The sequence below is a fragment of the Calonectris borealis genome, chromosome 3 (genome assembly GCF_964195595.1).
Source record: "Calonectris borealis chromosome 3, bCalBor7.hap1.2, whole genome shotgun sequence".
Classification (NCBI taxonomy): domain Eukaryota; kingdom Metazoa; phylum Chordata; class Aves; order Procellariiformes; family Procellariidae; genus Calonectris; species Calonectris borealis.
In genome coordinates, this window is record NC_134314.1 from 127,458,199 (window position 1) to 127,472,634 (window position 14,436).

The 14,436-nt window shown below is 39.1% G+C and overlaps 1 protein-coding gene across 2 annotated transcripts in view; it reads left to right on the forward strand.

Moving 5' to 3' along the window:
* Positions 1–1,514: 1,514 nt before the first annotated feature.
* PSME4 (proteasome activator subunit 4) overlaps positions 1,515–14,436 on the forward strand; it is a 70,582-nt gene continuing 57,660 nt past the window's right edge. For both annotated transcript variants that reach the window (XM_075147821.1, XM_075147822.1), the window contains exons 1-3: positions 1,515–2,663; positions 10,273–10,413; positions 10,964–11,080. In XM_075147821.1, coding sequence (XP_075003922.1) covers positions 2,488–2,663; positions 10,273–10,413; positions 10,964–11,080 — 434 coding nt within the window. In that variant the 5' untranslated portion in view covers positions 1,515–2,487. The remainder of the gene's footprint in view (positions 2,664–10,272; positions 10,414–10,963; positions 11,081–14,436) is intronic.

Genomic DNA, 14,436 nt, shown 5'->3' on the forward strand with positions numbered 1-14,436 from the left:
AGGCTCCCTGAGGTCAGAAGTGCTTATTCACATTGCAAAACACTTAGAAATGTGTGAAGAATCAAGCTTCAGTTCTAACTCAGGTTAGAAAGGGCAGAAACTGCAGGAATATTTTTTTGATAATGTAGCTATGCAGCAACAGAATGCAGCTTTGAAGTTCCTTATGTATCTGCCAACTTCAATTTCAGAAAATTTGACTCTGATTTTGATATTTTTTTTCTCCAAGTCCAAACAAACTCTGCCTGCTTCAAATTTAATAAACACTTTTTCACATTGGAAACGGCTGTTTGGACAAACCACTATTGCAATTGAGTAGGAAAGAAGAATTGCCCATAAATGATAGAAAATAAGTAATTTTAGACTTTTCAGTTTCAAGGCACATATATTTTCACTTATCCTTAAACATGGATATTTTTTTATTACAGCTTATGGGCCAGTTATCCAATTTGTCCTCTGAATTTATGATAAAACTATTCATTTCATAGTGTTTAGCGACACCTTTTGCTTATTCCTGTTTTCACCAACAAAACACTAAAACAAGATGTATTTTGTCCCCATAGAAATTTGATTGTAACCAAGTTTCATTTTTAATTCAGGCCAGAAAGGACAGAAATTAATCTATAAATTCTGTTGCATAATGTAGATATGAGGCAATAAAATGTAATTTTAAAGCCACTGTGAAAGATGTCAACAGATACCCTCCAAATCACAATAAAAATTATAGCGAAGTCCAACTATTTTGTAATAATGTAAAAGTTGATATACATAATCTACGAGATTATGTGATACAAAATCTCTAGGAATGGAAGGGTATTTCGAAAGTATTGAACACTAAACAAAATCATTGTGCTTCCTTTATTAAAAGTATAGATCTAGGAAGGTGAGAGAAGGTTGAACTAACTTTGTTTCTTTGATACCTGCTTGAAAAGGCTTGGCCTTCGTAGCACTTCGATCAAGGGAAATTAGCAAAGTATTTTATCCTAGGCTCATCCCATAACCCAGAACAATTACTGTCACTGAAGCTTTAGGAAAAGGAGCTATTTGGTGCACTTAAAATGATTATAGGCTTTAACTTTCCCAAGATATTACAGGAAAAATACTTGATGGGAGAGCAATGAAGTAGCATCGAGCCTCCTTTGGGCACCTGGGGAAACCTTATTTATGTAAGGCTGATTTATTAGTACTCTTCCTCATAAGAAACCTGCAGCGCTTGCACCGATTATCTTTTTGGTGACTGTAAATCAAAGCAGCGTGACTCTGCTCATACAGGTGTACGTGAATATAACACACAGGATCGTTTCCTGTTGCAGTGGACTGGAAATAAAAATAATAGCTGATACAAAAAGGCATGTAACAAGATGATATAAATGCACTCTTCAGGAAAATGCTGTGAGAATCCCTGAGCAATACGGCCTTTGCTTATCATACTTAGGTTTTCTGTGGCATTTCTCCTCTTTGTAATGTGTTTCAGCATTTAGTTAGCCATCTTTTTTTTTTTTTTTAATTTTAAGCAGAGCTAGTTTGAGCATCAAGATCAGAAAACAGGATTTGCCCTGGTCAGTAGCTTTAAATCTAATCAGTTTGCAGCTGTTGTATGTAATTCTTGAGGGGAAATTCAATTAACAATTATATTTAGGAGACAGCTGGAGATAACAGCTAGCAGCACTACTAGCGCTGTTATCGCACATCCATCGCAAGCTTTATCCTACACCCACCGGCCAACGACAGGACCAGGCACCACCGAGCTCCGCTGCAGTGGCTGGCGTTATTATGTCAAATAAGCCTCTTAGACAGCCACACAATCTGCTATCAAACGCCGCGGCTAATTATCTCCATCATGAAGTCCGTCCCCACTTGGCATTACAGTGAATTTTTTGGGTGAAGACCAACGTTCAACTCTCTTCCAAAGTTCTCTCGAGAACCGCTGGAAGATGAATGTTTTTATTCTGAATTACGTGTTCGGATGGCGGCAGCCTGACGGAAAGGGCTTTTTAATAAACCGCAAAGCCACAGAAAGTGAACTCTGAACTCGAGTAGGAGTTAGGGCCTTCCCGCCACATCGTCTTCCTCACCTCGGTGCCCAAACGGACAGCCCCCTGCCTGCACCCGCCCCTTCCCCCTCGGCTCCCCGAGTCTGCCGGGGGCTCCCCCAGCGCCCCGCCGCAGAACCGGGGGCTCGGGGAGCGAGTCCCCCTCACGCTCCCGCCTCCCTTCAGCCCGCGGGGGTTTCTCCTTGGAGAACGGCTCTCGCTGCCGCGGCGAGAAACGGCGCGGGTGTGGGGGGGTGCCCGTTACAGCGGGGCGCAGCTGCCCTCAGCCCCCGCCTTCCGCCGCCGCGCCGGAAGTGAGCGGGGCGGGGCGGGGCGGGCGGTCGTTCGCTCGCCGGCCGTTGCCCGGTGTGCCGTCACGGCGCGCCGCTGGGGGACCGCCGGGGGCCGGGCGCGCAGCTGGGGCGGCGGCGGGGCGCGAAGCAGCGCAGCGCCGGTCATGGCGCCGCCGCCGCCGCAGAAGGAGATCGTCTACAACAAGCTGCTGCCCTACGGGGAGCGCCTGGAGGCCGAGGCCGCCCGCTTCCTCGCTCAGATCAAAGACAACCTGGCCCGGGCCGTGCAGCTCCAGGAGCTGTGGCCCGGGGGGCTCTTCTGGACCAGGAAGCTCTCGACGTGAGTGCCCGGAAGGGTCCGTCCCCCGGGGGGGCTGTTGGGGCTCCGGCCCCGGCGGGGCGGGACGGGGTTAAGGCGCCTCGGAGCGGGGCCTGCGGGCTAAGAGGGGGCGAAGTCGTGGCGCCGGGCTCGTCCCTCCCCCGCGGGGCCGCCCCGGGGCCGGTGGGGCTGTTCGGGAGCGCGGCGGAAGGCAGGCTCGCTTCATAACGGTTTCGCACTGCGCCGCTTACTCGGAGCCGAGTAAGCTGCCCCGTGCCCACCCTGCCGCTCGGCTGAGGGTCGGGCGGCGCGGCCGAGACAGGGCTGCGGGCAGGCGCCGGGGGCCGGTCTCCGCCGGCGGAGTCCCGGCAGCTCCGCCGAGCTCCGCGGGACAGCGCTGGCCGGCCCGGCCGGCTGCCCGCGCCTCCCCGTCGGTAGCTAGGCGTCAGCCCGTGTCTTACACAAGGCCCGCCAGTACTTGGACGTAGGAAATGGGGACAAAGGTGGCTTCGTTTCCAAGAGCTCGCCTGTCGTCTCTGAAACTTTCCGAATTTGACGGATCAAGCTCTTGTGGGTTTGTTTGTTGGGTCTTTTGGTTTTTTTAGGGCATACTCGGCCACCTGTTTCACCTCTTGCTTTTTTAAGAAAGTTGTGCAAGATACCATCTCCGTGTAACTTCTGCTGTAGGAACATGAAGTCTTTCTCAAGACAGGCTGTTTGTCAGTTCAGTGCTAGCAGGATTAAATTCTGGCTTAATGCTGTGTAAACACCATTGCTGCCCTTTATCTTGCCTGTACTGTGGCACGGTGTAGTTTATCCTGATGTTGGCTCTGCTGTGCGTCCTGGCAACGTGTTTTTAATACATATAAAACCACAGTGGTTTAATAGATAGCACTGACTAGAACATAAGTTTCTCTTAGTGAATTTTACAAAGCATTCTTAACCCTTTTTTCTTAATAGCTGCTATTTTGGACACTCTGGCACTGAAAATGGCATCATATGACAATGACTCCTGTAGCTTCAATCAGTAAACCATATTTCTGTGGATGTTTATCATGTTTTTTTGCTGAATGCTCTGTGTGCCTTCGTAAATGGTGTTTCCTGTGTTCTATGAATGATGAAATAATGTGCGTTTTGTACAATTTCGGGATCTTCACTTACAGTTTTCCTCCTCGCATATGTAATTTTTTTTCTATTAATTGGGAATTTAATATATATTTGTCAGTCAAATCTGTTTGATACATATCTATTGAAATGTAAGTGTCTTTATATTTGCCAAGAGGCATTCTTAGATAGAATTACATTGATGGTTGCAAAATGACTCACATGTTTGCGTTATGTGACAGTTTGAACCTGCTTGGAACCAGTTCAATACTGTTTCCCTTCCCCCCCCAGCCATCTGCTAGCTCATACTGGTTTCAGTGGTACCTGTTGCCTTTGTACCTGAGTTAGAACTTCATATACGAATCAAGTTGAAATAAACTGTAGCAGTTCCTACTACGAGAAAGATCGGCATTCGCTGAATAGGCTAAATGTGGCACATAAGTCCTTTGCAAATATGCAGAGTTGTGTTAGAATCACCCTGTTACTCACTCTGTAAATTGCAGTGACTGTTACCAGTTTAGGCTTCAGGGCAGTGAATTTAGCCTATTGAGAACTGCTGCTATGCTACTTTATGAATCACAGAAAGGTCAGGAGGCTCTAATTTGTGGTTTTCCACCTACTCTTTGAAGTTTGAATTTATTGTGTGTGTTTGCAACTTGGCTGATGCCTGTTAGTCCTAAGATTTCTTTGTGGTATATTATATGCAGTAAGACTCTGAATATGTTTGGATGTAGGCAGGGAAGGAAACAGTGGGCTTGGTTTAAAAATAAGCTGGTGTACTTAACATGAGAGATGTTTTGCTTCTTAGTTTAACTTGACAAAATATTTCTGCGGGATGAAATACGTTAATAAAACTTTAGGCCTAGATGAAACACTTCCAACCACGTGGTGTTCTGATGTCATACCTAAGTCAAATTATAGGATAATGACAATAAAATCAAAGTTTTGCTGTCTCTTGATAGTGGGTGATTCATCTCCAAATTAACTTACTACCTTTTTCTCTGCTGGCCAGCTATAATAAATAGCATCATTTGTTTGATGAAAAAAAATGCCCAGAATCTTCATAATGGTATGATCGCTGCTTAGCTTTGTTGCAAATGTCAGAATTATAAAAGCCAGTATTCTCACAGTATTCTGTGAAATAATTTATAATTCAGAACTGTGGCTGACATGTCTTTAATCTATTTCTTGTACAGATTAACAAATGTTAATACAAACTTTGTAATACATATATATATAAAAATGAGTAAAGGAAAAAATTGCAGATTATATATTTGTATAGTTACACCTCCTGAGGTACTCGCAACTTTATACAACCTGTATAAACCCTGTAGAGTATGAAGAATGAAAGTGAAACTAAAATCTTTTTTTTTAATTTAAAAATTTGAGTGTCAGTTACTATTTCATGATGACAGCTGAACCTGAGATCTTGTATTTCTCATACTCCCAAGAGCTGAAAACATGACTTGCACGTAGTTATCCTAAGAGCAGCTATTTCAGCTGTCTGATGTCGTGAACTGAGTAGGGGGAAAAAAGAGCAAAATTGGAGTTTATCAGATATAATGTCTGTAAGCTGATTTGCGTAATTCTTTTATGCATAATTTTCAGTGATGCGAACTGGTTCTTTGGTTGGGATGCACGTGTGGAGTGTGGCGAGAGAACTTTCTCCTGTAAAGACAGAAATAGTGCAGTTACTTAAGTAACTTATGACTTAGTGGGACTTCTTATGCAAGAAAAACTGCTTGCTTCAAAGATTGGCACTTAAATCTGTAATCATATACCCCAAGATTCCTCCAACTTTGGCTAGTAAAATCTGTATCTCATAAAACGCTAATCTGGTTGTGAAAGCAGAAGACTGAATCTCGCTTGTATAACTTGCTACAGTGTGTGTGTGGGGAAAAAGCAGGTTGCATCAAAATCATTTGCTTAAATGGACTTGCGTCATACTCTTTTATGGTCTCTAGGTCAAAAATAGGCCGCTGTTTCAATTTTTCCCTCTTTCATGTCTTACATAGAGATTTTGTGTATAGATTTTTTTTTTAGATTTTTTTTTTTTCTAGAACATAGCCTGTGAATATTGGTATAATATGAACATTTAATAATTACTGTACATGTAGTTGACTCTTCAGCCTGGAAAACACACAAATGTCTTTCTGTGCTTTCTACTTCAGTAGGCAAGGGTAGAGTTTTTGGAGCTGAGGGACATAGTTTCTGTTCCTGACAATGTTATTTTATGTGCCTGTCAGATATAGGCTTATTACAAAATGACATTTAACTGTCTTGCTGGAAGGTGTGGAAAAAGGCAGCTCAACTGTTTTGATTTAGAATGACAGGACACGAAGTTACAGTGACGAGGAAAACATCTCAATGGGACTTTGCGCTGAAGTATTTTAATCGCTGTTGCTTATAAATCTTGTTTTACATCTATTTCCCTCTCATCTTTATCAGAAAAATACAAGCTTTCCTTTTAGATGCATAAAGGATGTGTATGTGTACTGTGTACGTGTACATGTGTTTTAAATAGTCTTGTTGAGCGTGATTCATTGTTTTTCATATAATTTGTCAAAAACTGAGTTTTAGGCCAATCATAATCTTGTCCTGTGTGTTAGAAAATGAAAACAGATAGCTAGGAATTTAGGAGAGTGCTTTATTCAGCTTCATAAGTGACGGCAATTTTTAACTGTAGCAGAGCAGCCAACTTTCTAGGGCAATTTAGGATGTCCACTTGATATGATAGTACATTTCCTAAAAATAGGTCTATTGTAATTGTGGAGTGAGAGATTGGATACCTAATACTTTTAGAATAAGGAATTGGCTTTTTGGGTGTGGGTTTTGTTTTGTTTTGTTTTTTTTTAATATCCAGAGACCCTGTACTCTGTACAGAAATGATGAAGCTGTAAACAGAATTTTCACTTTCTAATCACGTTTTTTAGGTTGTGTGGGTGGGTTTTGTTGTTGTTTTTTTTTCTCTCCATGTAGCTGAATTCCAAATCAGAACCCAGTGCACCAGCACAATGAAGGACAATTTATTTATCCTTTTTGCAGTGGACTGGTAGAGTTTGAGAGGTCATAAAACCTTTGATGGTTTCCTTAAAGGAGGAATCAAAAGGAAAGTGGGATTAAGATTTCAAGAATCATTGCAATGTAGTGTTACCTGCCTTCATATAAGAAGTCTTATTTTTTGATTTGCAGCAATTTAGTTGTAGAATTAATTTTTTTAATTAGTAATTTTTTTTTATCCTGAAGAGCCACCATTTTTATGGTGAACGTGCATCTCTGATTAACCCCTAGGCGTCCTTCAGGATTCATGAAGTTCTGCTTATATTCTTTTATTAGTAATGGCGATATTTCATCTTTTGTGATAGGATATTCTGAAAATGTTGCAGTTCCCTTCTGTTACATTTTGCTCATTTAATCTTGAGGAAAAGGTGATTAGCCCCTTTCTAGAAGTAATTATTTTCTGTCATTGTCTTAAAGCACAGCTGGATTAAGACAAATAACTGATGGTTTTAAAATCTGCCTCCCCTTCCTACATAAAGAAGCTGTAAGTATGGGAGCAATTTGGCATCTAGTTCTGCTTCTGGGGCATAGTGACATCTTTGTGTTCAGTACATTTCTGTGTGCTTACTCCTCCTTCTGTTTCTTAATTAAACAGCATTTTGTATAATAGAACTGCTGTTAGCAAATGTCAAGAAAGGTAACCAACCAAACATTTTATTTTTTGTTATATATAGCAACATTGCCAGATTAATTGGATTTCTTACGTAGTGTTTCTTTGTAGTTAAAACTTACTTTTTAGGCTTATGTAGTTTCTTTTTTTAATCCTACATGAAGAAATGAAACCAGTATTCTTTGTTACTTTGTATCTAGTAGCATGAGAGTGGAGAAGTACGTGCAAGTGCATATGACTGAAGGATAATGAATTGGAAGTTATTAAAGGTTAAACTTTATTTCAGAACCCGCTGTTCCACAATGAAATGAGCCTTCGGTGTTGCTGTTTTCCTTCCCAGATGTGTACTGTCATGAAAAGTACAAACACTCTTGTAGGCAAACTCCTGTAAAGTTTGGTCATTGCATCAAACATTTCTTACCCTTTTATTAAACAGAAGTGAAGGCTAAGGGGACTAAGTGGGAGTGATAGGACTGTGTGGCTGGTCATCTCTCTCACGGTCATATAAAATGCCTCTGATTTGCCTGTTAAGTCTAGCAGACTGTTCTCAAGGCATGTGCTTTTCCTGTGAGAGTCTGGGAATAGCTCTTACGTCTGCTTATGAAATTTTTGTGTTGTCCTGATTATTACCCCATTTATCTTGAAAAAGCTTCCAGACTTTCACATCGGGTTCTTCCCATACAGTGTATGAGCAATGTATGCTTTTAAAAGGTAAAATATTGCAATTAAAATAAGTATGATTAAGTTACATACTTCTGTTAGCCCTCACAAAAATCAAGTGTCACTCATTTTTTTTCTGATGACTCTTTTTGCCTGTCCATTTTATGCATGTGAAAAGTGTAGGTGTTCAACTGTTGATGGTGTAATTCTATAGGTAGATAGTGTTTCTGGCCAATCCAGATAATTTAGGTTCCTGTGGTAAAATAGTGGGTTATCCTGTATTTTGTTTGTTTCCTTCTGTATTTGAAATAAGTAAAACACATTGAAATGAGCATTAGTGAAAATACTGCCCATTAAATGTAAGAATCCTCTCTTGAAATCAATGGGAAAAGGAAAAGGGAAGTGCAAAGAAGTGCTGTAGAGTTGGTTGGTTTTTTTTCTTTTTTTTTTTCTGAAAACTGTGATTATCAGTTTGCCAGAGCTCTGCAGCTGTTCCTATGTGTCTGCAAGGGAAACTGGAGGAAGAAGATTGAAAAAAAATCTTGTGAGCAAAGAGCAAGGGGAGTTGGTATATGTATATTTAAGGAAACTAACTCCTTTTGGTAAGATTACTAGATATGGGTAATCCTGAAAGTTCAGAGATAATTTTGCTTTAAATTGAGGTACGGGGATGTGGAGAAGTAGGAAAAAAAGTACTCAAGCGGTTGAGTCCAAATCCCGTGTGCTCTTGTGTCACTGTGTGAAGTGTGCTTCATGTAAGTGTTTTATTAAGGGATCTGAGTTTTAGTTCTCAAGTAGTCAGTTCTCCCACTGGCAGTTCTGTGAGGAATAAAAGTTTACAGAGGAGCATGAAGCATTTGAAACTAAAACAGATACAATACTAAACTAAACTCCTCAATGTCGGAGGGGTCAATTTCAGAAATCAAATTCAGGAATCAAGATAGTTTGTTTTCGTTGTTACATCAGTAACTGCTAATGTTTGCCCCTTTAAAATTACCTGGCCTCTATTACTTTCAAGTAGGAGTCCTTCAGAGATGTTTCCTTCCTAATCTTTTCACGTGATGGTTCCAGTGTAGGATTCTGCAATGTGTGCTGCCCTGCCTACCAAATAAGCAGTGTGAGATCCGGCATTCTTCACGTTACCAGAACAAGCCTTGATGCTCCGCTGGTGTATATTTAGCAACAAATCAATCCAACCTCTACTAAATCTTAAACAAAAACAATGAGCAGGCTTCTCGAAAAATTGTTTTATAGGGGTTCATATCTTGTATACTTTGTCTCACTGCTACTTGGAGGACAGTGTATTAGTAAGGTTTCTTATGAATCTTTAAAAATACTTGGAGCAGTAATAAAAAGGAAAGTGTGCTTCCTAGATGAGTAGTAATTTCTGGTTGTGTGACACGTAAAATGCTGCACTAGAACCTTATATAGGTTTTGCTGGTGCAGAATATCTTAAGACTTCAAATGTATTTCTTTTTTCAATCTCAACTTGAAAAGAGCAAGCACTTCTTCCAGAGTTAGTCCTAATGGATCTACACTTTCTTAAGATAGTAAATATAAGGCATAGAAATGGGACACACCACCAGCAAAGCTCAGTGTCTAAATTGTTCAGCCTTACTGGAAGCTATCAGATTTGGACTTTACTTTGTACTTACAGGGTTTTTATTAGCTTCTGGATTGTGTCCTGTCTCCTTCTTAAAGTGCCCCAGCTGAAAAGGATAGAGTGTAATAAGGCTGCTTGTGAGAATTGTTGAGTGTGTTTTTTTTTTTTTGGGGGGGGGGGGGAGGGTTGGGTTTGTTGTTGTTCTTATTGTTGTTGTTTTTGGTGGTGGTTTTTTTTTTTTTTTTTTGAGAAATGGGATATGGAAATACTAAATTTAATGGCTAGTACATTTTGAGCTGAAGTGAAAGAATATGATCCTTGGTTTTGTGGTATCTGGTGTGAGCATGAAGCTATGGTATTTGTAGAATCTTCAAAGACTGTAAATTTCATTCGGTCATTCTTTTTCTTTCTGTAATTAGTTTCAGTTGTCAGTCTTCCTTTACTCTATATCTTCAGATTCTTACTTGTTGGACTTGTGAACAGGTTTTAGTTTTGTTTCATTAAACAGCAAGTCAGATGGAGTCTGGCTCAGGTCTTAGATAAAATGGAAATGTTTAAAAATATTGCTGACTCATCTTGTGTTTTGTTTGTAGATACATCCGATTATATGGGAGAAAATTTAGCAGAGAAGATCATGTGCTTTTTATCAAATTGTTGTATGAGTTGGTAACAATTCCAAAACTGGAGATCAGCATGATGCAAGGATTTGCACGCCTGCTGATAAACCTGTTAAAGTAAGTACAGATTTCTGCTGACTACTGAAACTTTCGTCTCTAAGTAGTTGATCACTTCACTTGCTCAATGTTGTTACACACTTTAATGTAATAGTATGTTCTATTACAGGTTACTTCATTTAATCTCCCCTGTACAGATGATGTTGGTTAAAAAGAGTTCTCATTATGCGAACTTCTTGCCCCTTCAAAGCTTTAGGGGTGGTATTGAAAGTGAAAGAATCTCAGTTTTTTTCCCCCTATTAGGAAAAGAAAACATCTCAGAGAGCCAAGTGTTAAGGTTGAATCTCAAATAGGGAGAAGATGAAGACTGTCTCGCAACTTGATAATGTTTATTTCACTTAGTCAGACTTTTCCTGAAGATCTTGACAGCTTCTGTTCATGCAGAAATGCTGCAAGTCGCCAGCTTTTTTCTTGCCTGACCTTCCTGCAGTTTGTGCCAAATGCTGAAGATAAGCATAATTCAGAGCAGTGATCTGGGGTATTCTGATGTGCGGTGTGTCGATGTAAATGTTTAATCCTAAAGTGCTCATTGTTTTTTTTTTCCTATTAGGAAAAAAGAACTGCTTTCCAGGGATGATTTAGAGTTACCATGGAGACCACTTTATGAAATGTTGGAAAGGATATTATACTCCAAAACAGAACATCTTGGATTAAATTGGTTTCCCAAGTAAGTTTGCATTTTAAAAATTTGATAGGCTATAAGTACCTGTAATGCTTGAAAGTACTTTGAAATTTGCTTTTAATGTCTGGAATTTGATAACAGTAAATATTTTGCTTATATTTTCATGAAGTATATTTCAGTAAGTGCATGCAAGATTGTACTAAATCATGTATATCCTTGTGCCAATGAATTGTGTTTGTTGTGATGTTCCTCTCGTTATGAATGTGATTGAGTTCATTTCTAAATATGCTGGAACAGGGGTCTTCATCAACTTATTTTAGGATGATAACCCACGGTTTAACAGATTTAATGTTAAATTTTTAACAATATTCAGGTTAAATGTCTGCTGTTCAGTTATACAACACAATTGGGGTTTGGGAAAATAAAAATGGTACTGTTCTTAAATATATGTACTGTAAGCAATCCCAGTATCTGTAATCTGGGTGTAGATCAGTATGCATACCAAGAAAAGTGATGTGCCTTGTATAGGAAATACATATATGTGTGTGCATATATATTTTGAAACTGAGGATATGATATGGATAAATCAGTTTTTTCCCAGTTAAGAATTTTAGAAATGTTCCACTGATTTTAAAAATGAAAACTTGTTTTCTTTGCTTTCTTTACACTGCCAATCCCTCCCCATCTGTCAAATTTCCAAAATGACAATTTTTCTAATAATTTCAATTAGAGAAGGTCCTGCTCTATAAATTACAGATGACGAAATATACTACATAGATAACGCATTATGTTTTTTTGAATTGAAACTTCATGTAAAGAAATGCAGGTGAAAATACTTAATTGGCTTTAGAAAAAGAAGTTTTCTGTCCAGGGATATTGGAGTACTGCCACTGCTTCCTTCTACTGAGTGGAAGATCCTATTGCTGATAGGTGACATGAACAGAAGATACATGTAGCCTTATAACTTGTTAGGGCGCATTTCATGCTGAACTTCTGTTGTGGCTCCATAGCTGGAAAAATCATTTTGCTAATTGTACTATTTTGCTAAATTGCACTATTTTGCTAATTGTAGATATTACTTGCCAGTGAAAATCCAAAAGAGCAGAGCCTTCTTTAGTTGGTTTATTTTATGCATATGCCAGCACCTACTGAAACTGCATACTTTGCTCTGTGGGGATGTTGACTAGTCACTTTGCATTTACTGCGTGAGAAACTAGCATAGCGGGGAGGAGACTTTTCTGAGAAGGGAAAAAAAGGTTAAGCTGGGAGGAGGATATCAGTTGTGATGGTCTGTCTGAAACTTTTAGCTTTTATTAACTGTGTTGGATATCAGACACTCCATCTTAATATGCAGTGCGATTTGTTCTCATACGGTGTTTTTTCTCTTTTTAACATCAATTTTGAGGGGTATCTTTTTGGTGGAAGTCAAGAAATATTTTTAAAAGCTGAGTTGATTTGGTTTATAGCTGTTAATTTAACTACTGTTTTAATTTTTTTTTTTTTTTTTTTTTTTTTTTACATTCAGTTCATATCGACCAGGCTTGTCTTCACCTAAAACATTTGTGCTTAATGTATTACATAGGTGGTAAGAATGACTTTTTGTTTTGTTCAGCTCTGGCCGATGTGTAATCTTCTGCATGATTGTAACACTTGTCACACAGGTGTAATTTTCTGCATACATAATTGTAATGTTAACATTGGTTTTCCAATACACCACTGTTTATGAGAATGTCGCACTGTATGTAAACCTTTCTAATTGGGGAACAAGATAGCGTGTGTGAAGTGGCTGATAAAGTGGCTATATGCTAACTAATTTAACCAGCATATATATTTCAAGGGTCAAATGAAAGATAAATTTTACATTTGAATAATTGCTGTGACTGAATATGGACAAAATCAGTATTGGTGTAGGAGTGCATGTCACCGAGTAAGTGTACCTTACTATTAAAAACGATGAAATCATGGAAAGTGCTTTAGCAGTGAGGTAATAGGTTCTGGAAAATACACCCAGCAACAACCTTGTAGCTGTGAAGTGTGAAACCAAGTTTCTGTATCAGAAGAGTTTACTGTGAATTTTTGCAGTGAAAACTGTATCAGGCGTTTGTATATATAAATTCAGAAAAGTGCTATAAGTGTAAGTGGAATTGCAGTGTTTTTTGCTTTGTCTGGGGTTTTTTAGGCAGAAATTTTTAGTTGTTCTAATCCATGAGAGATTGATACTTGGCTCACCGTAATTGGAAATTCACTAAAATAATTTGTGAAACTATAGCTGGTTGCTCTTTTCATTGTCTTAATTTCAGCTCTTGTAATGGAGTGTCCACTGCAGGGCTAGAATTTCACTTAAGGCCTGAATCTGTCCCCAAAAACTGAAAATTGTGCTTTTACTGCTTTTTGATAATGTAAGAGTCAGCAGTGTCAGTTTATATGTTAGTTCTTTTAACTGAAACATGTTTCTCTTTGAAAATGCAGAGGAAGAAAAAAAACAGATTTACAAATTAATATGGTCATGTCCTTTTCAAAAGAAGCAAGTAATCATGTAGTGCCAAAATGATGACTAGTGATAGGTTTAATAGTATTGTTGGGTGTTTTTAATATATCCATGTGGCAAGACATAATAATAATAAGCAAATAATACTTCAGGTAATAAGGAGGAACTAAAAGCAAAGAAAACTGAATGGGATGAGTTGTTTTCCTTTATCTCACTAAATACACTGTTTCAGTAATTAATAGGAGATACCTTCCAGTGTAAGTGGCTTCATTGTCTCTCAATTACAAAGGTTTTAATACCTTATCCAAACGGTCAGCATTAAATACCCGAGCATGTACAAGAGTACAAACTACAGTAGGCTGATCCAATCTGGTGTGGTTTTTGTATATGGTTTGTTGTTGTTGTGCGTTATTAAGCCATGGCTAGGTTTAGTGGTAGAGTAGCATACAGAAAATTTCGAGTGCGATAACTGTAGATATTTTTGAGCAATTCTGCAGTAATGGGTATGCAGAAAGTCTAACCAAAAGTGGAACAGAAGCCACTGCTAAAACGCTTGAGAGAGTTTGTTCAAAGTGATAATGAAAAAGGTAACCAGCAGTCTCTTGTTCTCCCCAGCTATATCATCCTGTCCTTTTCTAACTAGTAGTCATCAAACAGGAATCTTACAAGATGTCTTCTGTAGTTGGTCTGTAGTTTAACTGCGTCTTAGAAGTTTCCTTATGTACAAAATTGTCTGCTGTTGTTTTTTTCTTTCTAGTTTCCATTCTAAATTTGTGATCAGAAGACAGGAGGGGACATCCCTTCCAACCTTTCTCCTTTAACTCTCTTCCACTAACAAATGCAGAGATCTGACTGAAAACTTATGAATTTGGAAGACTTATTGATCTCCAGCATCAGTGTGTCTTAAAATTCC